General features: G+C 39.7%; 1 protein-coding gene across 9 annotated transcripts in view; it reads right to left on the bottom strand.

Moving 5' to 3' along the window:
- by (blistery) overlaps positions 1–27,823 on the bottom strand; it is a 101,868-nt gene that overhangs the window by 64,492 nt on the left and 9,553 nt on the right. For 6 of the 9 annotated variants that reach the window (XM_066282718.1, XM_066282722.1, XM_066282723.1 and 3 more), the window contains exons 1-2: positions 3,234–3,263; positions 3,088–3,183 (exon numbers count right to left, since the gene is read on the bottom strand). The exons of 1 other annotated variant lie outside the window; for it this stretch is intronic. In XM_066282718.1, coding sequence (XP_066138815.1) covers positions 3,088–3,183; positions 3,234–3,248 — 111 coding nt within the window. In that variant the 5' untranslated portion in view covers positions 3,249–3,263. Of the gene's footprint in view, positions 1–3,087; positions 3,184–3,233; positions 3,264–9,817; positions 9,833–17,786; positions 17,948–27,823 lie in introns of those variants that run through there. 2 more of the 9 variants (XM_066282720.1, XM_066282733.1) reach the window with 2 other exon arrangements.

Below are 27,823 nucleotides of genomic sequence, written 5' to 3'. Positions count from 1 at the left end.
ATAGCTATTTACGCAACCAGTTAGGAAATGCCTGGTTTTGTGTAACGAGCGAATTATTGCGAGATGAATTAACGAAAACTCCCCCAACGAGACACCCGTCTAAGGCCATCTCGGTCCGCGTGTCTGTGCCGATTGTGGAAACATTTAACCATTCGACATTCAGACAACGCTCCACCAAATAATGTCGTAAAGAGTTTATTTGAAGATGCACAAACTAATTAATGCATATTATATGTGATTTAACAAATCAACTTTAATCAAGCGTGTAATTAAAATGCGATAATTAATTGTTGTGGCTAAGTTTGGTGATTTAAATTAATCAAAGGAAGTGCCGACGAAAACATGCTATACGAATGTTTTCATCATCTTTCCTACTAAAGAGCCAGTCAGGGAGAGATTGGACCAACACGAACATATACAATGCGAAGTAATAAACGAGAAGATCGACTTTCTTCTGGAGCATATGCACTGTCTGTTAAAATTTCACCCACATCATAATGAATATTTTATATTTCCATTAAGGATTACAATTTTTAATTCCTAAAAGAGGCAACACCATTAAAGTTTAATATTCAATCCTTTAAGGTGATTAAAACACCCACAATTCACGTCTAAACTATTCTGTAGGGGATTTAGCGCGAAAACAAACAGTAGGGACAGGGTCATTTGTTGGATTTGTAATTTACGGTTTAAAGGATTAATCCAACAACCGAACGAAAGAAATTTCCATATTTGCCATTGATAATTGGAAGTGACCAGCATGTTGAATTCTTCGTGTGTAGGTATCTAACGCGGGACTTACATCGGCCACGAACCCCTGGGTTTTCTTTACGTTCCAGGTTTATGGTAAAAGATATAATACAATAACGTCCATGGAGCGCTCGTTGTAACTCTATTATTAGTCTCAGGATAAAGAAATCGCCTTTGTGTGTACCAGATGCTCTTCAGCCTGGTGCTAGGGTGCCGTCTCGTACCTAAACATTCCTCGAAAGCCACGTGCCACAACAATACCTTCCCTTTAATATGGTCAATTAATTTCCACGTGCGTGTCAGCATGATAAACACTACACAGCTGACTAATCAAACTCAATAGAATTGGTTTTAGTGACTTTTTCATTTAAATTTATCGATCCAAAAATTAGACCAAAACGGCTGAAATTGTCTTATATAAACTGCTCTGTTGGCAGCGATAGCAGGAATAGCAGGAACATACACTCAAGATACATGCAAATGTACCAGGATATTATACGAGCCGTATACCTACCTCGTGTAGATTCGTTGCCGTAAATCTCAAGAAACTCCATCCTTTTCTTACTTCCTAGACACGCATTCGTGGGCAGATTGGCTCTATATGTGTCGGTAAGATTGTAAAATATGGCTTTGTATATTTGGAATAGGTATCTCAGGGCATTAGGAGTATCTATGCATTCCTTCCCAGAACCCTGGTTTCGTGCCACTAACCACTTATTTATAGGCACTGAATCGATAAGGAATTACATATTTCTTGAAACAAAGCTCTGTTATGTAACTGTCCCTGAATTCGTATAATTTTCATAGTCAATTACTGATCAAGCCCCCTAGGCCTGACTGTTTCTCTATGAAGACAATGAATCGATTCTAAATCAGCGGGGAATCGGTTTCTTCACAGAAGAGCGGTCAGATGTTGAAATGAAAAGTGACAAGACAATGTGACGTTAACGTTCTTTTAAAATGTTGAAATTTAATTTACCGCAGGTCCAGTGGAAAATGTTTCTGAGCTGAACCTAACGCGAAGAACCGTAGCACAGCTCATTTTTTTCTCCATTTTCGCTTAATTAATTGCAAAACACGACAACCAGTTTTTGCATCTATCTCAAGCTCTACTTTATAATCGAGCTTAAATTTGCACATCTTTCCGAAAATCGGGCCCACAAAACCGGACAATGCGAAAGCAATTCCTACTGGAAATGTCATTATCTGGGGGTCAGCTACCGTAGCCTCTGTTTAGTTATTGTTCCACATTCCATGCCCCCGGATAAGACTATGTTGCAATCCAATTGTAAGAACGAAAATATTACATAAAAATCAGATATGTACAAAATAATTTTTGTAATCGATTTGTACAAATGTGCTTGCAATTATTGAGGAGCTCTATGAGTAAACCGAGCTAAAACAATTCGCAGAGACGTTCTTCTTTATTTATATCGTATTTTTAGATTCCTTGTGCGGACTAAACGTATCTAAACTCCAAAACAAACACTAAACACTTCTTCAGCCAAATTAGTCATTTCGATTTATACTTTGAAGCCGGCTTTCCGTTTGTCAAACGTTAAAAATAGCAGCAGTCTCTAATAAATCTTAACTGAAGCAGGAATTAAACAACTCTGGTTTTGGCATTAAGTGCCTACGTCTCGTATGTAATTTTAATGGCTTACCATATTTCACAGAGCTCACACTCATATTCAAGATGTTATTATGTATCTTTAACGCCTTTTGTGATTTTAGTCGAGGAGCAATCTGCTCCCTTAACCCTAGATGCATCTGGACATGCCTCCCGGGTTTAAGCTCTAAGAGGGCAACGGATTTAAACCTAAATTTTGTCGTAACTTGAACAAGCGTTGATTATTGCTTCCGATTATATTTACACATTCTCGAGCATTGATCAATAATGCCACTCTACTGTTAGGTACGGATTTGTGCATCGATCGCTTCGAAAGTCCCTAAAAAGAAGTCTAGTGGGTTTAAATCCGTACTTCGTGATGCCCACAGAAGTTCACTACCCCGACGAACCCATGAATGGGGAAAGTTCGTGTTCAAGATCTCCTTTACACGTATATGGTAATGAGCAGCAATGCGTTCATGCATAAGTTGAAAACATTGTCTTAAGGTTAGAGAAACATCCATCCAAAACTGGAGGTTATTCATTTTTTCACACGTTATTTACATCTTTTTTCATGATTCCCCGTTCAGCTTTTCCAAAAGGTCAATTCGTCCCAGGAGCATATCTCCCAAAGTCTCATTTAATTAGAGATTCGTGTTAAAAGCAATGTTTTCCCATTAAATGAGGATTTACCGTGTGTTAAGAATAGAATTTTACACTTCACTTACAAGACTAATCGAAAATGCAACAACAGGCTCAGTTACCACTAGGTCTTGCGTTTTGTAACCTCTTTCACAGCGTACAATGAAGCGACCATCCACTTCCTTAAAGTAATTTTGCTGATTTCCTAAGATTAAATTGAATTGCTTATTACGGTATTAGGCAACATCGATTCCTACATTTATTAATACACAGTGAGAACTAAATACTTGAGTTAGTTACGTTTCAAATATTTAAGTTGTAAGTAACGCAACATAACGATCTAGCTAAATCAAATCAAATATTTTTGAGGTTATAATGAAACGAAACAAGAGACATCTGGGAGAAGGACCTAAATATTATCATCTTGTGTCTCTCTCAGTCGTATAACCTGGAAATTGGAGACTAGGATGGACGAATTGTTCTGCTCTCACGATCGGACGCGAACAACCAATCGTCGGGTTTATGCGGTACATATGCCATCTTTATCTGGTTGTTTTGGTACTCTGTCCTACCTACGGTGATACATTGACTTGGTTTCTTCAGAGCTATCTCCTTATTAAATAGGCTATCCCCTTTAACGGGCGCTAAACACTTCGCAGTGGAATGTGGGGAATGTGGATATCTCTGAAGCTCGGAGGCGCCATCTTTGACACAGTGACCTATTTACTTTAGAGCTATCTCTTTATTAAATAGATTATCTCTGTTAACTGGCGCTAAACAGTGCGCAGTGGAATGTCTGGAATGTTGACGTGACCCATGTTTGGGAGCGCCGTATTTGTTTTCCCTTTAAGTGGCAATCTGTATTGACCTTAAACTAACCTTCGCGGTAGAACGTGGAGGGAAAGCGGGCATTTCGATATTAAAAAGCCGAATTCAGGGTTTTCTGGCAATTTTATTATCGATCTTTTAAGGGGGTAGTCTAGTGCAAACGGCTAAAAATGAGAACGTTTTCAATTTTTTTTTTTTTTTTAACTATTTCATAGAACTGGGCGAACTTTTTTCTCGGAAATTTATGATTTAGGACAACAGAATGAATTTTTTTAAATAACAATATATGTTTATTTATTTATAAAGCTAATTTCACATCAATTAAAAAAATGTCAGGTTTGCCGCCGCAGGTAATTCCCTTCCTCCTAGATATCTGAATTAGAAAATCGAGAGATATTCTCTTGTTCTATCCCCGTCACTAAAATCCGTACCGAAATTTTTAAATTTCACGGTAAAGTTACAAAATTACGGTATTTTTTGGAAAAAGTCACAAAAAGTTTCATTAGAATCAAAATATTAACATGGTTGAGGCACGAACCGTAGTCATAAATATGCTGAATATCGTATTAAAGTTTGAAATCGATATGTTCAGCCATTTTTGAGTAATCACCAACGTCAGGTGTAAAAACGTCCTTTTGAGAAAAACGCGTTCAAAGTTTTCAAATGAAAAGCTCAAAAGAAAATTTCCTTTCGCGACTAATCGGCAATGCCAGGAGCATACGCAAGTCCCTCCTCTGTATCGCAAGTCTTCTTCAGCTGTCCTGGTCTCCTTTCCGGTGATGTCAGCTTCTTTAGAGACATCAAAGCTGGTCTGGACGGTGCAGGAGCTGGTTATTGTACCAACGATCGAAATTTAAGCTTCGTGAAGAAGGTACGCATCTCACGGTCTCTGAAGATTTTCAAAATTGGTGCGTGGCCTTTGTGAAATATACGTGCAACAGTACAGATGGCCATTTCCAAGGGTTTATTACCGCTTGAGACAGAAACGTCTCTCGAGAAGATCGTGTTGGCTCAAATTTTAATATATTAGCAATAACACCTGTTGAGTATCTTCACTGGACCTTCACCGAAAGGAGGTGCATAAGAATACGTAGTTCCCTTGTTTTTGTGCAGTTGCCACTTACACCACGAGCCTTCATCTTCAAGACAAAGGTGATGCTGAAGCTTTTCGTCCATAGAAAATTTATAACAATAAGCACCCTATATTGTTCTATGCATGTCCTCAACTAAATAAGAATGTCGTTCAGTCGCTAATCCGCAATGTAACGACAAATCTTGCATTTCTTTGCAGGTTAGAGTCGTAGTTTTCGATTCACATTTCGACTATTCGACGCAGTTTGTTCGAAATTCTAGCGACGTTCGTCTGTGACTACATTTGTACAAATAGTTGATAAATGAAACGTTCTATACGATCATACTGTAGACGAACGTTCAAATAGACATGCGTAGGAAAAACCTCAATGTTTACCCTATCTATCTACTCCTGATCCCTAGTGAGCGTTCTTAGTGCCTCTGCTTTGAAACGTTATTATTAGTCGAAATATAAGGAATCGTCTAAACCGACCACGAAATATTAAATCTAGGACCATCGAAAAACCCATAAAAAAAAAACAATTTTTTGACCCGTCATACTGGACTACCCCCTTCAGGTGCAGCTTCAGAAGAGACTCATTAAGTCCTGCATCAATCTTTGCAATAGGTACTACCCTTGACTCTGAAATTACCATCCTCGCGTTGCAAAATTTACATTATTATGCGCATACATAAATCGGTTTAAGCCCGATACACAAGACCGCCGTGAAAGTTACATCAATTAGTTTTTACAAGTTGCTGGTTCATCTTTACCTGCGGGAGTTCACTTTGTAATTTGTGATCCGTGTAAGCGCCACCGAATAGAACTGAAATGATCGGGCAAAAACCGCTCTGATAGGATCAAATCGTGATATTCACGGCCGTAATAGCTGAAACTGAGAAGTTTCGAGCACTCAAAGCTGCAAAAAGAAAAATGACTTTAGAGGAAACAATGGCAAACACAATCCCCTATAACAATAGATTCACACATTGAAACCGTAACAGCAGGAACAAAGGGCTTTATTATTGCTTTCTGATCTTTATGGCAATAATATATTCAGATAGTTACACACGCCTCTTAAAGAATAGAGAAGAGCTAATGGGTTCTCAGATAAACGTGGTGGGTCCCTGTGAGGGTCGAGGAAAATTTTTGGCTTGATTCGACATGATTCATTATGAATGTTAAAATGTCCAAAGTTTCAGACTGAATCAATTTTAGGAATAATAATTACATGCTGCAGGAAGATAATAGTGACAGGCGCACTGGAGAGGAAAATTATTATTATGGCTCTGAATACATGCTTGAAACACAATCGGGTAATAAAAAGAAGGTAGATCCAATCATAGAAATGCGGTAGGTCTCACGAGACTTTTTTTTTATTGCTTAGTCAGAGTTATTGCGGGGATGTGTGCTCACTGAGCCTCAAATTTCATTAATTTAATTAAAAAAGCGATTTTAATCAAGGGGATTAAAATCGCTAAACATTCAGCGGCAAAATAAATCGGATTCTTTAATTGCAACTTGGTGGTATAAACTTACAAAGCGATGCCGAATAGATTTCTTAAATTAAACCAGCAACATACCGCTCTTCAAGATCGGAGTACGATGGATAATTGAATACAACTGGAAGTTCGCTTCTGGCTCAGGCATTAGTTAAACAATAAGCTGATATTCTGCAATAAAGCCCACTTGAAACTCGGTTTAATTGGATAATTGATATCGATACTGTGAAAGGGGGAGTGTACGGTTTGGAGCTTTACGAGCTTTAATGGAGCTTTACGAGAGGAACTATTCTGTTCATATAATGCTAAATAAGGTGTTGGGTGAAAATTTGTAGTTCCATTTCAGCGCTATTTGAACAAAGGGGGACTACCCCGGATCCCGGGCACTTTTTTCAAAAAGTTTTGATAGGATTTTTAAATTAACAAATTGTACAGGTCTTCGACGCTTCGCAAACGTCCACGTCTTGCTTCGGCGTCTTTTGCGACTCGGAGAAATGCGTCCTATTAACTCAGTGATCTTCGCGCGGAGAATGGTACCAAGACGCGTACGAAGAGTAAATAAAGTCTCCTTCCGCAAAACCAACACTCATTATATATTTCTAAAAAACATCCCGCTAATACATTAAGAATTAGCCACGCATTCTCGAGCTTCTCGAAAACGATGATTTCTGATTTATCTTCTCTAATTACAACCTAATGGTGATTCAAAATTTCCGGCTTGTACGATGCGGCTCTTTAGATGGTACCATCCGCATTAATAATCTGTCTAGTTTATCAGTTTAACATTTATTGATTTCACCCGTAATAGTATGTTCCACGCATTTATCAAAATTAAGGTCAAGTAACGCCCAAAGATGATAGGAAAGTTCTATTAATATTTATGGAATTGCAGCATGATAAAAACCGGGAAGATCTCGATGAAGCATGTGCGTAATAGGCAGAAATAGCGAGTCGTCGCGCCACGAAGCTCCAGATCTGAACGCTTAAAACCGCGTGTTGGGATCTTTCCATGGCACAACGGAACGACCGCGAACCAGATTTACTTGCGAATTTCCATGTTGCGCTCGTGTCACGTTGCGCCTGCTTTTGCGGAAACGCCAAAGGTTACAAACTTAAATCATATTTCTCTTCGTCCCCCAAACCGGCGTCAAAAAAAAAACCCAAAAGAGCGATTAATAACGATCTTTCCATGTATCACGACTTCCATCGTCTCAATTTAAACAGGTTTAACACCAACTACAGGGCGAGCCGTAATTATTTTGACTGGTAATTTGACACAGTTCACGTACCGGACATGACAAGCGACGTTTTAGATAAATGAAGAAACCCCATCCTCCTCTTTCTTCCTTTGATATATGCCATCTCTGACACGGCTTAACAACATGGTATGCACCCACACTGATTAACTTTTAACAATGGGAATTGTAATGGGAAATGCTTTGCGGGCGATCTTCAAAGCTAATATACATATATTATATTCCGATATAAATAATCCGGGAAGCAAACTGAGATAGCTGCGCTAAATTCGATTTCAAAGTTCCCCGTTTGACCTAGTCCTGGTAAAAGCATTGGTATTGGTTCTCGTCTCCAGGAAAACTACCTCTGAGGCTTAAAAGACTTTCAGCTAAATTGGATTTTTCAAGGCGGACACTGAAAGATCACGCATCAATATTTAATAAATCCCCAGGAAGGCAGCGTCTTGTGACTGTTTGTGTTGCCGGATTTAAATAGTCCGATTAATCGTGAAACCGAAAATTCGATTAAATCAAAACTTTTCTCTTCAAAGATGTTTCCTTTTAAGCTTGAAATATCAAACACTTCCCATCGCAGCAGCATCGGTTCGTCCTAAAACGTTTATAATGTAAACTGAGAAATTGGAGATGTTTTAGCGTTTTAAAACTAAAAATTATTAACATTAAGCTATCAACGTTCCGTCGAACTGCCGTGGTTCTCACTATAAAAGCCTAAAGCTTTATGCTACATGAAAGCTTTCAATAAAATATTTTTTAACAGGTTACTTACGTGTGGACTATTTAACGTCCCAAGCCGTTTACGTGAATGGGTGCTTAACATGCTTTAAACCAGAATGGTTGATCCTTTAATAACGACGCCAAGACGCAAGCGACACTCTACATTCCCTTTCAATCGGGCTCATCTAAGCCGTAGAAGAGATGCACAACACACACATGTAAAACTTTTGCTCTTCCCTCTTCAGCTAAACGGAGGTAAAGCATGCCCCTCTGGGGAAATCAGAATTTAACACTTAACTCATCTGAAGTATAGCCAAAGTTTAACTTAAATTTATATCCGTCTTTTCGAAGTTAAACGGATAGCAGGGTAACACAAGAATTTAGTGTTGTTATAAACTTGAAAATATCGCTGTATGACGTTCAGATTTATTGCTTGTTTATTCAGGTTACTCATAAATTACGTTAAAAAAGAAAATGTCTTGTGCCATAGACTGAAGATTTAGTTTGCCGCGTTCGGGGTGATTCAGGTTGGTTCAAAGTTCAAGATGTGGAACTCCTGGATACTGGGGACGAAAAGTAACGAGTCAATAACAAAATTATACGGCAACGAATTCTCTCTCTCTCTCTCTCTCTCGTTCTCTGTCTCAAAGAGAGACACCACCATATTCAAGGAGGAGGAACGGAGGATTGCCCTGGTTTGATTGCAACACGACGACCAATATTTCACGGTTGCAACAAGTGGTTACTTGAGGGAAAATTCCCTATGATATGGAAATTAGTACTTTGGCACTCCGTGTTCACCGCCAAAAAGAGTTCGCATTTCACCTCGCCGTATAGACCAATACGTTTGAATGGCTTGCCGCGAAAACTGTTAGAAATACTAATAAAGAACACGTTTTAGCAGAAGTTGGATGAAAAAAATCATATATATATTTTTTTAATTGATTGAGGTTGTTGGGAATTTCGTAACTTGAAACTCCTCCTTGAAACTTAAGAGAGCCTTCTCATCCTGCAGGCACAGCCCTTTAAATAAGACAATGAAAATACAACCAAAACCCGATGCCGAAACGATTCGTTTCGAGATGCGAAATAGGTTCCGAGAATTCTGACGGAAGCAGCTGTGTATTTCTGAAATTTTGATACAGAAATTAGGCGTTTTCGAGCGACAATCTATGACTTCTAATGTGGATGCCAGCCATCTCGCTTGCGCAGAATTACTAAGTGCGTAAGCTGGATCAGAAGGCGAGGCTCATGCTCTCCACACTTTCGAACGTTTAATATCGGCTTTGATGTCGTCACCAACGGGGGGACCTGAATTTTCGGACGTGTGCAATTGCGAAAGACCCAGAGCTCTAATCAACTACAAGCAAAGCTTCATGTCTCTCTAGGGCGGAATTTTGAGCTATGCGAAGCAATCTAAAAACTACGCACAACAAACACTCACCTCGTTCCAGCAAGACTATAAAAAACAAAAATACGTAAATAAGTGTAATATACATGTTCCTATCAGAAATATTTTTCAAAACGTCCTTAGGGTTTTCCCTTATTCCAGTTCGTTTCGCATTTACTCGCCTCGCAAGAAAACAAACTTTCCAACAAATTACATCAGAATCGTATTAAATCGAAAGCCTAAGTTCTTGAATCCAGCTAAGTATCGACGTTTTTCCTTATTTGCCTGAAAAACCGGAATCTAATTAAACTCTCAATTGATCCGATGCCAACGTACAATAAAACGTAAAGCTTCAAACGGAAATGCATCCATTTACCTGGAAAACTCGAACGGTTAGGAAATTGGAAGCAATCGTTGCAATATCCGGCACAAAACTAACTTTGGAAAATCCGCACTTTCGTTATGATATTTAACGGGATATTATTTCATATTTGTTTGGTTTTCGCAAACTTCGGCGTGTGCAGAAGGCGCATCTGCCTCTTCGAATTCCATTTTACCACTTAAGCAAACCAACGATTACTCCGAAACTGCAATCTCCCGAAAAACTCAAACCTATTAAGCGATGCGAAGCGAAACTGAATTCTCTAATCGCCAACTAAAACGACAAAGTAAGGGAAACCACCTGAAGCTCTTCGCAGGAAAATTACTGCAAATACTTCTGCCACTTTGAGAGCTTCAAATTACAGAAAACCCGACCGCTCTGGATTCTTCATTCGTAGTATTATAAGGAAATTCCTTCGGTTTTATTGCAGCCACTGGAAGCTCGTTTCTCAAAACCCATTTCATGTTATTATTGCCCATTATTTTCAATAATGTTATGCGAATTTCGAGGGAATAACACAGGGGCTTAATGCGGTGTACATAACTCGCGTTCAACTAAGTAATTCGGCAAAAAACGTGATTGAAGGAACCACCTCAGATGTCTCAACTGCGTGAGCGTCCGTCCATTTCAAAATCTCCCTATTGAGTTGTCAACAAACGAACGTCCTGCTTCGAGGTAGATGTCTCATTAAGAGGAAGAATATTGAAACGTTTTGACACGTGAGGCTGTGAAGTAGATCTTGACGGTCTCTCGCGTAGTTTTCATATAAATATTAAGTTTCGGGGCTAATGAGTTTACAACAGCTACTCTGAAGAGTTAAAACTTTAACAAAATTAGCCTTTTCCTACTTCTTCATGCAGGAGAGTTTTAAACTTCGAGAGATTAAATTTCGCAATTTTAAAGAGTTCTGGGAAAATTTTGTTATTGGAATTATAGAAAGTTCCTGTTTCCAATTATATTTGATGAAGAAAGTTGGTTAGAAAGCCCGTTAAAATGACTCTTCCACACAGACCCGCACACAACTAAACGTAACCGCTCGAGCAGTCGGTGATAATGGGATTTGAAATCATCAATCAGTGGTTTAAATCTCGGAAAAATGGCCTGGAATTTAGGGCAATAAGTCTCCTTCTAAATGTTATTAATAAAACTTAAGATGCGCCGAAGTGATTTCAATATCTATTTACATAAGCGAGTGCAGCTTTAAGGTGGTCCCTGCTCAGACTTGGAGAGAGACAATTTATGCAGACAACTTGCTTTACCTTAAAAACGTTAAGAAGATGGAATCGATAAAAAAGTTGATATAATTTATTGAGCAGTTATACAATGTCCCTGGATAGGAGCAAGCATCTGTTACCGGGATCAAAAAATGAAGTCGACACACGTTGCTACTCGGGACTTGGGAGGAGAACGAATGTTGCGCTGGCGCTTTTTTGGTGCAAACAAGAGAGTAGTGGTCCCCCTCTGTAAGGGGGGCCAAAGACCTACCCGCACCTCCGCGTGGCGACGGGTGCCCTCTTCCGCGAGTCCGGGCGACCCACCCCGGTGGAGGGGGAGAGAGGTAACGGAGGAGGAAGGCTGAAGGACGGCAGGTCCACGGGCAAAGCCTGCCGAAGGAGCGACCAGAAATCAGCCCTTGGGACAAACACGTCACGAGAGGTCAGAGAAGGTCAAGACGAAATGACCGAGGGACCAAACACCCAAGGACGATCACACCCGCCCGCGAGAATGCCGAGCCGGGTGTCTCTTGGAAATTTTCCGCGGGAGAAAAAGACCCTTTCGGTGGTGAAGTTAATTTACTGACTGCGATTGAAATATGAGCAATCAGACCTCGCGAAAGTTACGTAAAACTTAAGGAAATTAATCACATAGGCTTTATCCACCGCCCTTCAGCTTGGGTGGAATAAAGTGCGCTTAACACCCCAAAATCCGAAAGTTAAAGGCTGACAACATATTACTTTGGGAATTAATCAACGGCTCGCCTATCCGGAGGTGAGTAACCTCCCCGCAGCCGTTCCAAATTTAAAACTTATCGCTCCGACAGCTCTAAGTAATAAAATTCAAATTGCAATACTCATTTTCCTTTCAAGCTGGTAATTGCGTTGATGCTTTTGCTCTGAATTTTACTGCCTAACGACGTTATTCAGAGTGAAGTATGAAATGGAGCGTTTCACGAACAAGAGCTCAAATTTATGTGCAACGCAGATATGCAAATTGGAATCGAGAACCAGTAAAGGATTAAGTTTTAAGAGTTTTTTTTCTCATTTAGATTAATATATCAAAACACAGAAAGCTCTTTTATTAAGACTTTAATGTATTCACGCGAGGCTCGAGAGCAAAAACAAAACTATAATCGTTCAATAGTTATAATTAACATGGATCTTATCGGGCATCGATTAATATTAATCCACCAAATGCGACTTGTCTCTCGTTTTGTTCTTTCCCTACCTGTTCCTGGCGTGGGTCAAATTAACATGTATTAGATTTCACGTTTAATGCTATCGATTATCGAGGGCAAAAGCCCGATTGTCGTTTTACCCTTCTATCGATAATTACGAAAAGCTTGCATGTCTCAATTAACGTATCAGCAACCCCAGCCTATTAATCCAGACTGTTTGTGGTGCCATGGTACGCCCTCGCAGCAATTCGTTTCGTGCGTGTAGAACATCTGCTTTTCAATATCATAATACTCCATTTACTAAAAGAAACGTGTTTTTTCAAGCCAGCTGATTTGGTTTATTGTGCAGGGGTGAACCCGGGCATAAGGCCATAATGGCACCGTCCCGGGGTTTTGCAAAGTAAAAAGGGGTCATTAAGCGGAGCCAATATGGCACGAAAGAAAGCTAAACTGCAATTAGTATGAATGGAGGCACGTGTCCTGTATGGGCTTTGAATAATTCGAAGCTGCCAGTACGCCTTTTCACTACAGACATACGTGTGAACTACCATCACTTTAAGAGATCTAACAAAGCAATTTCTATTTTCCCTGCATGTCCCGTGCTCAGCTAACGCGACTCAGAAACCGTCGAAGAGACGGTCGTAGACGATTCGATACCAACGAAAATGTTGCATCATACCGGGCGTTCGATTTAAAGCGATCCAGCGTCGATTGGGTAAATCAAAGAGGGCGATTTTAAGGGGATTCCTCGGACCTCTCGCATGTGTCCAAAAACGAACTCCGGAAACGACGGAGCCGGGTCGAACTTCGTGCATTGCACAAACGCCGGCCCTAAAGTAGGTTCCATTTCGGTAACCTCTACCAATGCTCGTTCATTAATTACGAACTTTCAGATGTATTATAATGTGTGTTACGATTCTTAAGCAGGCAGTTACACCGCTACAAGAGTTTCTACCAGTCATTTCCGCATCAGTACTTTTGAACACAGCATCAAGTCACAATAATTTAAATTCGCATTCAATGCGAATTAGAATGTGCAAAGTGATAATTGCATTAAGCGATTTATCATTCATTTCTAACGCAGTGTTAAACAGGCATAAACTACACAGCGACGTGAAATGGAATCAATTATGACAACGGTCCAATTAAAATATTATGTCGGACATAAACTGGAACGAACTTTAACGCTGATGGGGGAGATGTGTTTGAAGTTGACCGACATCTGGCTCTTGGCTGTTATCCAATTTCAGCATTACGTCGACAACCGTAAAAATGGAAAAAATTTGCGCACTTCCGGAGACGACCTCAAATAATGGGTTTCGAACTTTAGAGCTCTGACCCAAAAAGAAAATTTATATGTTTCCATTACTCAACTTCTCTCCAGAATCGAAACAATACCACCCTCCTTCCATTCCTCTGTTTCAGTCTAAAAGACGGCGTTTTCTTTATAATTTTAATCAAACTCCCTTTGATAAAAAGGAGCAAATGTCGAGATACTTTCTAATCTTCAAGAGCGCAGCTTTTGCCCTAATTTATGTTAAAGCCCTTTTGAGGCGTAAATTTTTATTTAACTGCCCGACTCGCCGTTCGGCGCTCGTGATTTATGCGATCATAAATGAGCGGGTAAGCCTACTTCCAGGAAGAAAGGTCAATGAGGAACGCGTTCAGGTGATGGCGGTCCACTTTTGATCATCCCCCTTCGGTTGTGTGAATTAATGCGGTGGCTTGGGAATTTAACATTCTTCGAAATGAACCGTAAACACATCAACTCAGGACGATGGTATGTCCCATATTTGAATTGCAAACCATCGGCGACATTCCGCGCATTCAATCGAATTAGACATTCATCAATTTGAGCTCAAGAACTATTTCTATGTAGACCACCCTCATTCCCGATACACCGCGGTTTTTCCTTGAAATAATTACCTCGATATTTCACTTGTGTGCAAAAGTACTCGCGTTTGCTTTATGGAATCACGAAGCCATTAATTATGCACTGCTGAGAGAGACCACAATGCAATACATTATAATATTGTGAACTTAATGATATATAGAAAATAGTTTAGCCAGGAGACACTAACAAATGTTCCTATCTAGTTTTCTCTGGAGCCAGTTCGGCATAAGTCAAGGTAGTCGGTAGGCGGACACATAGGTCATTGGTTTTATGGTCGTGTGAGGCGATTATTTAATCGAGACATGCACTGATTGGCTGAACGTACTAAAGCGTTCAAAAGGTAAATTTTAAGTCAGTTTTCCCCATCACTTCTTCCTGCTTAAGGACCAACTAACTTCTCCATTAAACTTTAACCAACTTCCAGAATTTCCTCCATTGTTTGCAGAAGTTACACACATTGTTTCGTTAAGCTCGGGAATTAGATTTACTTGACTCGCCACGTCAGTTTCAAAGCCGAACTTTAAATCCTTTAACGTCACGTATGGCTCGGTCGGTCAATTTAGGGGATTCACAGTGCATGCAATGGTTCCGAACTTTTCAGTGCGCTTGTATTTCAAAAATCTAAAGAGATCGAATGGAGATCCGGGAAATATTGTGCGATAACTTCTGAATTAAACATTGTGTTTTCGAGGCTGGGCAAATGTCACTACGAGGACGTTTGCTTTACCAGAGAGACGAGATCATGTACGATCAATTGAGTTAATACAGCTTCAAGGATGATGCCATTTTCTCGCGGTGCTGTGGGACCCAACACGCACGTGCGGGGCGTAATGATAGGAAAAAAAAAGCTGGAAAAAGAACCGGCCAGAGTCAAAGCGACACAGAGGCAGTGCTAAACCTGGTCGGAAGAGCGACGAAAATTGATTTAACCAGAGAATATTTAACTAGGGCTGTTGCGATGGTTTACGTATAATTCTCTAATTTTACGGTACATTCGAGAGACACTGAATCATTAAAATAAAACGTACTGTGGACCATAAACCAATTTCTCTCCGTGCCATCAAGCTCTATAACCCATAAACTTATCCGCATTAGGAAACTGGCACCAGACATCTTTATCCGCGTGCTTGAATTACAAGAATCCTTCAGCCTCTTATCTGGGCGTAGCGCGACGACAAAAAGCCAGTATGTCACCTTGTTATGTCTTAGAAACTGAATCTGATTAGGGTCATTTGTGTTTCTGGTGCCTGAAATGTCTGCACACGCAGTTATAAGCAAAATGTCGAGCTCCTAACCCAAATTGCGTCTAATTTTGTCTCGCGTATTGGTCAGCCAGGCCACGAGCAAAATAGCCATTTTGGAATGATTAAGCTGGCATTTACATGTTCAAACAAGATTCATGTGTGGCGTTTAAATCGCAACTCTCACCGTTTCCTATAGAACTGGCGTAGGCGACTGTTAAGCCTCAAGCCAACTTCTCTTTTGTCCTCGACAATAATTTGACAGCCTTAACTGGCTCCTTAAGATAAATTGGACCAAATAATGGGTGAGAAACGCCCCGAAATATTAGAGCACGCATTGTAGTTAATGTGCTTTGGTAAGTGTTTTGTGCTTGATTTATAATAGCGTAATAACATTGTGGAACAAAAGATACTATTTCTCTACAAATGTCTTTTGATAAGCAATGCGTTAACTGACAATGCCCATACGAACAAATTAGATAAATCGTAGCAGGAAGTGCAAGGCAGCGACAAAAGGCCAATTTTTCACTCTTAACGACGTTACTTCCTCAATCCGGAGTTGATCGTTGATCAAAATGTCGAAGGAAAATAGGTGCAAATTTCCGGCTTTGTTGAATGCCTTCACACTTACCTGAGGAAAAGAAGTTTAACTTGGGATATCGATCATTTTTTTCCTATCCACCATTCAACGAGGATGCAGCGCGGCAGTAGGCAAACCTCCTCGACATTCGAAGATAGCGAGCGTTTAGTCAGAGCGGGTGACACGTGTCACCCACGTAACTAACGAAGGGCTAATGGCATATTTTGAGAACAAAGCAAACAGAACGAACCATAAACCTTGCGGGCAACGTTCAGTATATTACGAACAATGCCAGACATTAATTAAAATACACCAGGAAATTAGGCCGGAAAATGGGGGCCAGTAAGCCCGAAAAGAAGAGGTAGATAACACATTTCCTAACTTGCAGCGACGTTAGTAATGCCAGCAATGCGCCGAAAGTCGGCGGCGTTGCCGATCGCATGATTGATTCGGCATTTCTTATGCAATATATAAATACATAATACAATGTGTGAAATCTAATAAATATGACAAACCTACGTCTCTGGCTGCAATTAATGGCAACAAAGGGCCGTTGTCGTTCCGTTCCCGTTCAAAATACTCGATTAAGGAAGCAACAAGCTGCTTACACCGGCTAGTTAATTGATTTGGCATATCGAAAAACACTAAAGCTGAGTATATTCGCCCTATCTTGTTGTGTTAACAGAACAGTTTGTGGCAAAGAAATCGCCAATAAAACGGGAACTTGGATAGTGTACTGCGAGAAACTGGATGGTGTTTAAGTAACACAACCGTTACAGCAACGCAAAATGGCGGAATGGGGAAGAAGTAATGTCAAAACGGACGATATACGAGAAATTTCGATGTTGCCAAAATTATCGTCAACATTCCCCCCATTTAGGTTCGTGCTAAGTTTATGTATTTTACTAAAGGTTAACGGGTGGGTTACACGTAAGTCCAAGTACTAGTTGCGGTTCATCCACACAATTACTGTTTACCCCTAGTTTACGAAGTTCTTCGCCGAAAATGTTTTGTATTTTTATCCTAAGGATTGGCAACGAAATTACGTGGCTTGTGACGAGTATCGGTTTTTGTGCTGAACGACCTGTATGAATATGGTTCAAATCACATAACTTTTTACGTAGGTCCCGGGCGCCACATCCGCAGTGACGCCACATCTTTTCACAGTTAACATATAGCAGGAATTTGTTAGATATTGGTGCAACACTATCAGTATTGTTAGATCAAAAGCATATAATCATTATGCCAATGAGCCAAAAAGTAAAAATAATAGTAATTTTTATCGCTAACAAATTACCAAATCTGGAGGAAATGGTACGAGTAACCACATTTAAAGAAGCATGGTCACTAAAATCACTAAAGGAAATTTATAAGGAATTTTCAATTAAGTAATCATCAATATTAATAATTATGAGCGTGATTTCCTTTCTATCAAATAGTCTCTCTGTGTGAATTCAAAGCGAAATTTCCTTTTGTGTGTGCTGAACAGAGTTTACAATACTCAATTACAAAATATTTTAATTCAATTTACCTCTTTAACTGAATTCAATGGTAATAAGGGTCCATTATTTTCCAATTCTCTTTCAAACAAGTTGATAAGGGACGCCACCAGCTCCTTCCACCAACCGTTTAAGAACTTGGGCACTACACCAACAATAATTAAAGAAATAACGTCGATAATAAACAACCAGGGGCACAATTCAAGTTCTCAAAGGAACAAATTTTTACCGCTAAAAATTAAACGTCAACCGTGCGAAAAAATGGGGTTATGTTTACGCATTCAAATATATCTATCCTTTTTTAGCACATTAAATGTAGACGACTTGTCATTTTACGTAAGGCGATTCGCAATTGCCACATTTTGTGACGGGAATAAAAACTTATGTGATTTGAAGCACATGGTTGTAAATACCCATATTATTGAATTTATTATCGGATGTTTACTTCTAATTGCAATTTGGCTTTCTAATCATGAGCGTAGGTATCTATCCAGTTTTCAGATTGATGGGGTAATAACCGAACCTAAAATAAGCGTAATTATATTGTCTATCCTCGATAAAGTCCTCCTACTCTAAACTAATGATAGTACTTGGATAATGTTATACGTTGTAGGCTCCAGCTGACTAAACAAATTGCATCCTTTTCCGCGATAGATTGGTTAAGATGTTAACGAACCATTCGCATGTGGGAGTCATTTAGATAATGTTGCTAATTAATCAAGGTTAATGCCGAAGTCGATGAGTTATACCATCGACAAATTCGTATTGTAATTTGGAATTCCGAATATTGGTTCGTTTAACTCAAATAGACCACATGTAGACTTAGACAAGATTCTATGTGGTATGCATCCAAGAAACTTAAGCGGCATTCCACATGCAGTTTTGCCGATAGTTCATGAATTGATTCCAAAACCGTATCTCCACATCGCACATTAATTGAAAATTCTTGTCGAAAGTAACGTTCTCTCATTAAATAAGGCTTTTCTGTGTTGCTGAAATAGCTATTTGTACAATTAAATATCGCTTTCCTTGTTCGTATTGCCTCGTCGAGGAATATTATTTTGTTAAAGAACAAAGGGTCATGATGTTGTTCTTGAAGTAACAAATTGCATGATTTAATTCTGGGTTGGAAATTCTCTTGGTAACAAACTTTAAATACGCTGAAAGTGAAATGGAAACCGCTTCTCTGTTGGCAGAAGTCTGGAAACTTATGATTTTTTCCGTCCGGTGGCAGTCTCTGGATCCGCAAGTATTCGAGTTAAGATTTGTTCTTCTTGGTCCATGGTGATGAATATGGACGTCAAAAATCTCCTTAAGAGCAATTTTAAGCCGTTAAAAAAACTTAATCATAATGCTTTCCGTGGAATTTATCTTGGGGGGGGGGGGGGGGTCTCTAAACTCCCGTTTCTTTATAAAACTCCAATCACACAGAACGTAAAAACTGAAGGGTAAACAGCTTTCTCTCTTACAAATTAATCCTGCAAGAAGTCAAAGCTTGATAAATTCTGGATCCTCCCTCTATTTGATCTGAAGCCACAAAGGATCTGGTTCGAATTTCCTTCCAGACTTCTTTATTACTGGGACCAAAAATAAAATTCCGCATCATGACACGCTCTTATAAATTAGCTTGTTTACTCGAACTTTTCCATAATGCATCACGTTAAATTTGGTAGATGAAGAAGCTTTATCGGACGGCTTCTGACAATAAATCACTAAGAAGATGTCAACTTAAGGGCACTGTTCAAATTCAGTCACCTGTTTGACGAAGCCAGCACTGATATCGTTTGACCTAATACGTCTTGATTACTACAACTTGTAAAGGCGTATCTCAAACAGATAACGGCAGTGTAAACATGTTTATACATAAACAGAGAACCTGTTAGATCTTGGCTTTTGTTGACGTCTCTTTAAAATTAGAAACGATGAGGATTAACAGATTGCGCCGAGCTTCTCAAAGCTGCGAAGCAAAGACGCAGTTTTTGAGATATTGAGCTTCGTATACTAAATTTAAATATATAATTTGCCAATTTTACGCGGGGGTAGGTACATTTTAACGTCCGAAGAGTAATCGTTTTGTATATTATCTTCGCCACGTTGAATCGTCCATACGTGGGACGCAAATAAGGCCGGGAAGTAATAAATACTCAAAGAATTGAATTTAACGATCGTTTTAAAACAGTTACGCTGGTTATCCACTTTGAGCACGGTTTTCCCGGATAATCATTTACTTCGTAAATAACGAGGCGAAATTATTGATTTCGACGGCTAGAAGAGTCCACTGAAAAGGTTCTAATTCCTCTGAATTAACCACAAAATTAACTCAAACAACGGACAAAGCCGGGTGCTAACACCTGTGTCCCACAGCCCTGATGTACGAGCCTCTGGATAATCTGAGCTTCAGTCACATTTCACAATAGGGATAATTTAGTCATTTATCTTGACATCCCTACGTGGGTTACAATGGGAGGCTTAAATTGACATGACTGCGCGAAAATTTGGAATAATCGTATTGAGGATTCTTCTAAAAGGGCTTTTGTAATCGTGCAGAGCAAAGGGCTCTCGTTCAGAAGTGATATATTATTATATGTGATGACTGATGATGCTGGACGATTCGTTGAGATTTCCTTATTTTGCCCCAATGTAATGGGCAAATGTGTAGGTGTGCGCTCTACCATCGAGGCTTAAAAGATATCGAGGACTATATATAATACGTGCCAAAACAGGTCGCCCTTATAACGAAATATGGATACCGAAGAGAATACGTGTTTTTCCTGAAAAGCCATTCATCAAATATGGTCACAAGACTGAAGGTGATGACACCGTTATATCGGCGAGGGCGCGTGGGTATGAGTCATTGTGGTAAATGGATATCCTTATTATATTTATTACTTTCGATGGATTTTATCAAGTTGAAATTGTGGGAAAAGAAACATTTCGGAGAAAAAAGCCAATCAACTCGGGTTTGCAATAATTCTCAGCCGTTCAATGTCCAGATTGGAAGCATGGAAAACTGATAATCTCTTTAAGAAGTCAGTTTCAGGCTGTAGCGACTACTTAAACTGGTACTGTGACGTCATTTCCGCAACATCCCAGAGCCGATCTTACAGGAGGAGTTTCCAGGTCCCTAATAGACTTGGCAGGATATTCACGTCTTGGCCGAACATGTACCAAACTAATAAATAAATGTTCCTCACTCATGTTTCACCACTCATAAAAAGAAGTTGATCCCATTGTTGAAGCCTAGCGAAATGACTGAAAGCAAAAGCCTGATCGCAAATATGCGAATCATAGATCGCAAGCTCAAACATGAAAAATGAGTCCATTCTCAAGCGGTAATACAACCGATATTTCATTGAGAGAAAATAGCTGCCTTTAAGAGCGATGGTAGTTAAGTGGGCGGAAAGAAAATAGCCTTCATTCATAACTTATCGTTTGTACCAAGTTCTCGATTTCCAATTAAAGATTTGCAGTCGGCAGCTTCAAGAAAAATTATATTTAATCAGAAGCAGGAATCTCTTTAAGCGCGGCTCTAATTACAACTGGTCATTATTTGAAGTAAACGTGGTGAAAATGGACGTTAACAAGGTGGATTCTGAAGAACTGTGCAGACGGGCATAATTGGAAACATATTTGCCTCAAAGGCATTCTAGTCCATTGTTCTAGAACATAAAGCCCTCGTGTTTGAAAAATGCTGAATTCTTCTTCAGTTCTCACGCATTTCATTAAACCAGCTTCATAAACTAGTTGTATCACTACTTCGTCAATGGTTGCTTAACCTTAAACGTTACTAAAGCTTGTTAGCGAGCCTCCTACAAGGGCAAATATTACCGTAAAATCGATTTGTGCAAATATTTGAGTTTCCAATTATAGTAATTGACACTTCGCACTACCGACAATTTGAGAAAACGTTCGACGTGGGATTGGTAAGTGAAATTTAAAGATGTTGTGAAGACGTCAGGGTGATGATAAAATTAGCAATAATTTATAGTAATTTACATCCACAACTAATCTAGTAAGTATACCGTGCAGAAGCAAGTATGTGGGTGTAAGAGACACAGAGATGTGATGGAGCGTAGCTCTGCAGAAACTCTACCTTTTTCTGGATTTACTAAAAAGAAGTTTAGTATCTCCAAAACAGGTTGGGAATCGAGCCGGCATGGGAATTATCTTATACGTGCGAGCTAAGAGAACTTTTCTTAGAGAATTTCAAGGCTCTAAATTTGAGAGATCGTCAGTTGTAATCGCGTTTTCGAGTTCCATACAAATCGAAACCGGTTTCGAAATTTTGAGGAAAATCACGCTTCTATGGAGCGGGTCGGAACGCCTCTCCATCTGTGTCTTGCCAGGCAAGTTCGGAACCGCAACGCTTTACTACTATAACTCTGAACATATCAACGTTCTCTCAAAATCAGACACAGATTGCAGGAATCGCAGTCGTCCATCGCAGGAATGTTCTATCCCTTTTAATTCGTACGATGCATGACCACGATCCTACTAGGCATATGTATTCAATGGAAGATAAGATAACACAGAAATAAATTTTATTTCCTGTTTACTCCACGATATTCGGAAACCCCATAAGAATATAAATCATAAATTCGTTATTAATATTTCGAGTATCGATTAAGAAGAACCAGGGACGGACCGGATTGAGTTCCCTCCGGCGGATGGTGCGGCCGCGACAATACTGCACGAAGTTATTTCTTAATTGTTGAGAATCAATTTTAAAACTTAACAGGTGCATAAGAACGACCGAGAATCGTTAAAATTTTACTACAAAACATATCTTTTGTTTAGTTTCCCGGTAACCACTTCAGCATTATGCAATAAACGGCCTCAAAGAAGGCCGCTAAAGAGAACCGGCAATAAAATGCACTTTTGGGTCGTCCGCTCTGAACCTGCATTCATAGCTTTACTGCGACATGAAGTCGTGGTTTTATATTTCCTGCTTCAATTTTCCGCTTAACCTACAGCAAACACTTGAACAGGAATTTAGGAAAAGCTACTAGGAAGGCGATATCAAACAATTGATACTGAAACTGGTTTGTTTTTTTCTAAAGGCACGTTTGGAAATTATGCGATTTTCATTGTGCCATTGTACAGCATTGGATTTACGCAAATAGCCCTGAACCATTGGTGGAACACAATGGGCAACATTACACAGAGAAAAATCCCCCAATGACTATTATTTCCCTCTGTGTTTTGAATATGGCATGTATTGCGGCCGTTAGTGGACGGAATATGTGATAGATAATGTAATTGAACCTCGGATAGTGGGCAGTGGTGTGTTGGTAGTTTCATCTGACGGGTAATGGCTAATGCTAACTCTCGATGGATTTCAATGTGGGCTACGATGAACAAGAGGGCAAGAAAGCCGCGCGTTCAATAACGACGACGAAAAGATCTTTGTTTTATATCGACCATATCTCCTCTGCTTTCAAACGTCTGATCCTAAACTGAAAGTTTCTATAAATCTGAAATCCGCTCCTGCGAGTTTAATTCCAATCCTGCCTTTTTACATGAAAGGCGACATTTCGAAGCAAGAAACGTAGCGAGAAGATAGCGAACCTCGACCATTTTAGGCTCTTAATTGCAAATTTGCTTCCTTGCTTCTTGTCTTCGCTCCTTCGTAGTAAATTTCAGCGAAGTTAAATTTCAAACGGCAGAAAATTGCCTCCAGCCTCCACGTTCCGGCTCTAATTGCATGCCACGGTCCATTCATTTGTTTAGTTGCATGTTAAATAATTTCCCTCGGAGTGCAATGCAGATGCTCACTGATTTAAGAGGGAAAATTGTTGTGGTTTATAGTTAAATTTTTGGTCTAGTCAAAGAGAAGGGGACTTGCGAGTCGGAGGGCGAACATCGACCGTCCTTCTATCGAAATCTTTACATCAGAACCTAATCTTTTCCGTGTTCTTCGAAATGTCCGTCAATCACATTGTTTTTCGCGACAGAGTGGAGGTTCACTTTAGTAACGTGCATTTTTCCACCGACTTTCCAGCAAATTCCAGACCACCCCTCTGTCACACATACAAAGCACTTTCAGTAATCGAACTGCTGCTACACCGTGGATGCCAAGGAATATTTGTTTACCCATCGAGTACACTAATTTGATAAAAAGTTTTCGAGCCTCATCGATTATCATCGCCATTCAGTTACATCCCGCAATTAAGTTAATCCCGGAAAAGTTGGATATCTACAAAAGAGGGCAACTTTCAACGGCAAGATCGATGATAAAAAGCTTTAGAAGAAATTTGGAAGTAAATAATGAAGCACCTCCGGATTATTGGTAAATTGAACTAAAAGCTCCCCAGTTTACTCCAAAACGAGAGATGTTAGGAAAATTAGGCTTTACCACTTTCTCGCGCTCTATATCCCCCATTACAATTAAACGCCAATTCCTTCCCAAAATTACCTTTCGGCCTTTCCTAAATTTGCACATTACCCCCACGACCCTCAAACTCCAATTTGCACTTACTCGACGGACACGAGTGCCGTCTGAAAACAGATCTACAATTTCGTTTCGGACCATCATCATTCCATTCATTCTCCATAAATAAATCATTATTAAGGACGCCAATCTCAAGAACTGATCGAGATGAACCTCCTTCTTCGGACGTGGCCAATATTTGGTTTGTAAACAAATCCCGACTTGCAGGATTTGAATTTATTTTTGGAGTCACAGTGCGAGAAAGAAAGAAGAATTGGTTTGTTTATGTAATTGTCCCAGCCCCCATTTAATGACGGTAATGTCGGTGTGGTGACAAGTGTAGTTGCACGAGGTGTCAAGAAGATAAACGACGGAGGTTGCCTGAGAAGGTGAATAAACATGAGTGTTATTGTTCAGTTGGGAATCGGCAAAGTGTAAAAAAAACGCGATATGACTTAGGAAGTTAATAAGCCCAGCAGTCCCAAACGGAAGGAAGTAGTTATTTTGTTCCGTCTAAAGGGGCGTTAGAAAACATTTAGAAGTAGTTTTACGCTGAAGTGACTAATTTGAAAGGAAAGTTGCACCTTTCCCTCGGGAAAATTTTAAAACATTTTGTTTTCAAACTATGTTTATAATCATCCCTTCTTCAGACCCCTGTCCGATCTCACAACTCCGTCGAAAATTCGCGGGTGAAAAGCAGATCATGCGCGTGTGCATCGGGAAGTGAAATGCGTGCCTGCGTACTCAAAGAATCAAAACTGAATATCTCCTCTTTCCCCGACCGTATTTTACTTCCAAGCCGATCGCCGTAAGGTTATTAGCTCAGAAACCTCAGGTACTAATTTCCCTAACGTCGAAGTTAATAATTGATGGAGCCCTCAAATCTATGATCTTACTTCTCTAATTATCACCGGCTTCTAAGCGGAGGCAATGCGATGGCACCGACTAGCTAAAGCTAATTAAAAGGAAAACTTAGGTAGCAAGACCTACCTGTATCCCTTAGCAATCCATCTTGATTGTAGTTAAATTAATTGCCAGAAGAACATTCGTCTTCAGTTTTAAAGAGACGATGGTAAAAAGCAGCTTCCAATGACCCGAATTGACGAAAAGAGGTTTCCTATCAATACCTACTTAAGTACTTCAATTAAGTTGTCATAAATCCACGGTTGAACAAGCATGAAACTAAGCCTAATCAGGCCGGTGCCTGTACCTTAACCACTATCCATGTCTTATTAACTTGTCTATTGCTCTAATAGCTCGACGCAAACCAATTCTAAACTCTCAATTCTTATACAATTAATTTTATCACTAGATTTAATGGGAGAATACTAATTAGAGCATAAGCACCTAGATATCTAACGTCTTAATCTTATTCCGCCACTAGACCGTTCCGCTTGAACGATGGTCCCCATTGACTAGTACTAGTTCAAATTAATAGATGGTACCCGATTTAATACCAATTTCGCCTAATGGGACTTGTGATCATTTCCCAAAATTGGTTCGAGCTGACCTGAATTAACCTACCGATTCAGAATCTAAACAGAGTGACAGTCCGTTATCACTCCATCAAGGCAGCAAACCCACACGATTCCTTATCAGATGGGCGGCATTTTTGACTCGCGTGTAACTTATCACCTAATTCGAGCTAAACAAATACTGTTACGTCCCGTCGACATTGTGGATAAGTGAAAAAAAAAAAAAAACTGGTTTTTCCATTCTTTAGCTGCAGTTATTCCTGACACGAACGCACGACCTACAGGAAATAATTTGACGTAAAATAGGAGGTATTACCTTATCTTCCGTCTTAAAAACTTGTCCGGACCTAAAACAGGGACAGAATTTTTAAATTCTGTGACGAAACCCCGCCATGAATCACCTTTTAAAGCGAATAGAACAAGAGGAGGAAAGACGGTGATGGCACGCTGTGCATAAAATGAGTCGCATTAAGGGTTGCTTGGGTAATAACACGGGCAGGTAGTTTGTATTGTGGAATGTAAGAAAAGATGAATTAGGGGCCATAAATATTAGGATATCTCGATGTTAATCTACAGCGAGTTGCCTAAAGACTGAAAGTAGTTTTAACACTTCGCGAAAACAAGTAGTACTCTGCATCGTTAATTTTCCAATCTTCTACAGTTTGGTTGTACCCCTCATTGTGGCTGGCAGGATTTGGTTGACGTTTACGGTTCAGGTCACGTAACCTTTTACTTACGTCATAAAATGGAACGATTGAGAGCGTCTCACGTAAAATGACAAATCACATAAATTTAGTACGCCAAAAAAGGACAAAGATATATTTGAATGTCAAAACAAAACCCGACTTTTTGCACGGTTGCCACTTAATTTGTTGACGTCTCGTTTTAATTCGATCATTCCAACCGTCGCGTTCTTTGTCCAACGAGTTTGGCGGCAAAAATTTGTTCTTTCGAGAGCCGAAATAGTGCTCCTGGTTATTTGTTATCGGTGTTGTTATTATTATTATTATTATTATTATTATTATTATTATTATTATAGGTATAGTGCCCAAGTTCGTAAACAGTCGATGTAAGGAGCTCGTAGCGTCTCTGCTACATATTACGCAGAAAACGTGTGGCAACGCTGCTGATACGAAGCCTTTGACGTGCGTAAAAAGTTACGTGATTTGAACAATATTTCCATTTCACCCACACCGAGAATCCGCATTAGAGGCGCTTCTAAAGAATCGGAAGGAACCAGAAAAAATCCCCATATCCTTAAAGATTAAAGATTGAAGGAAGGTAGGCGACGGCTTCACTCCTCCAAGTTCACATAGCCTCCGATAAGTAATCTCATAACTACTTTATTATGCAGCATCTCCTCATAAGCAATTTTCCCACTTAAATTCCCGTTCAATGCGCATCACTACATGCATTAAAGAAATTCAAGTAATTTTTTTGGCATTACGGCCTAATTAACATGTTTCCCTCGCTGACTCGGTAATTTTTACGACACTTATGTTAACTTTATAAGCTGGTATGTTCGCATGTCTTATATTGGTCTTTAATTATGCGAGGAATGGCTTCATTGAAAAAAGAAGATGCCCACGCCAAACCTTTGTTGGTGGTCTTTTACGAGAACCAGTGATTGTAGGGTAATAATGGCATTTTTCTTGGTAAAGAAATGTTGCTGTGGGAATGCCCTTCAACGATATATTGGTGTCACCGGAAGATGATCCTTGCCGAAGAGGTGGGATTCGCTGATATCGTTTTCGAGCCAATTAATAAAACTTCCCTCGAGCTTGGCTACCTTGAAGGCTCTGTGGCTGATGATAGGGATTCTTCTTAAATTTTTGGCGAGCGGAACTTCGGAACTCCGCTCCCCTCAGAGCGAATTATTCGCCCCGAACCGAACGGTTCGGGAAATTCTTGGACAGACGATCCTTTATTCGATGTGGTCTCAGTCTCCCCATATGAATTATTTTTATTTTCAAACGTAATACGAACTGCATCCTCTCGACGAATTAATCCTGTACGGTTCTCTCTGTAGTCGTCGGGCCCTTTTTGCACAGAGACAGAGCTTCTTAGATTCTTGCCAATTTTTGGGCTTTTTTACGCCCTTGCTCCGGGAGTTTTCGAGACATTGAAGATTAGATTTGAAAACTGGTAAGAAGTATGTGCCATG

The sequence above is a fragment of the Euwallacea fornicatus genome, chromosome 5 (assembly GCF_040115645.1).
Source record: "Euwallacea fornicatus isolate EFF26 chromosome 5, ASM4011564v1, whole genome shotgun sequence".
Taxonomy (NCBI): Eukaryota; Metazoa; Arthropoda; class Insecta; order Coleoptera; family Curculionidae; genus Euwallacea; species Euwallacea fornicatus.
The sequence above is the reverse complement of the archived record's forward strand: the minus strand, read 5'-3'. Positions and strand labels throughout refer to the sequence as shown.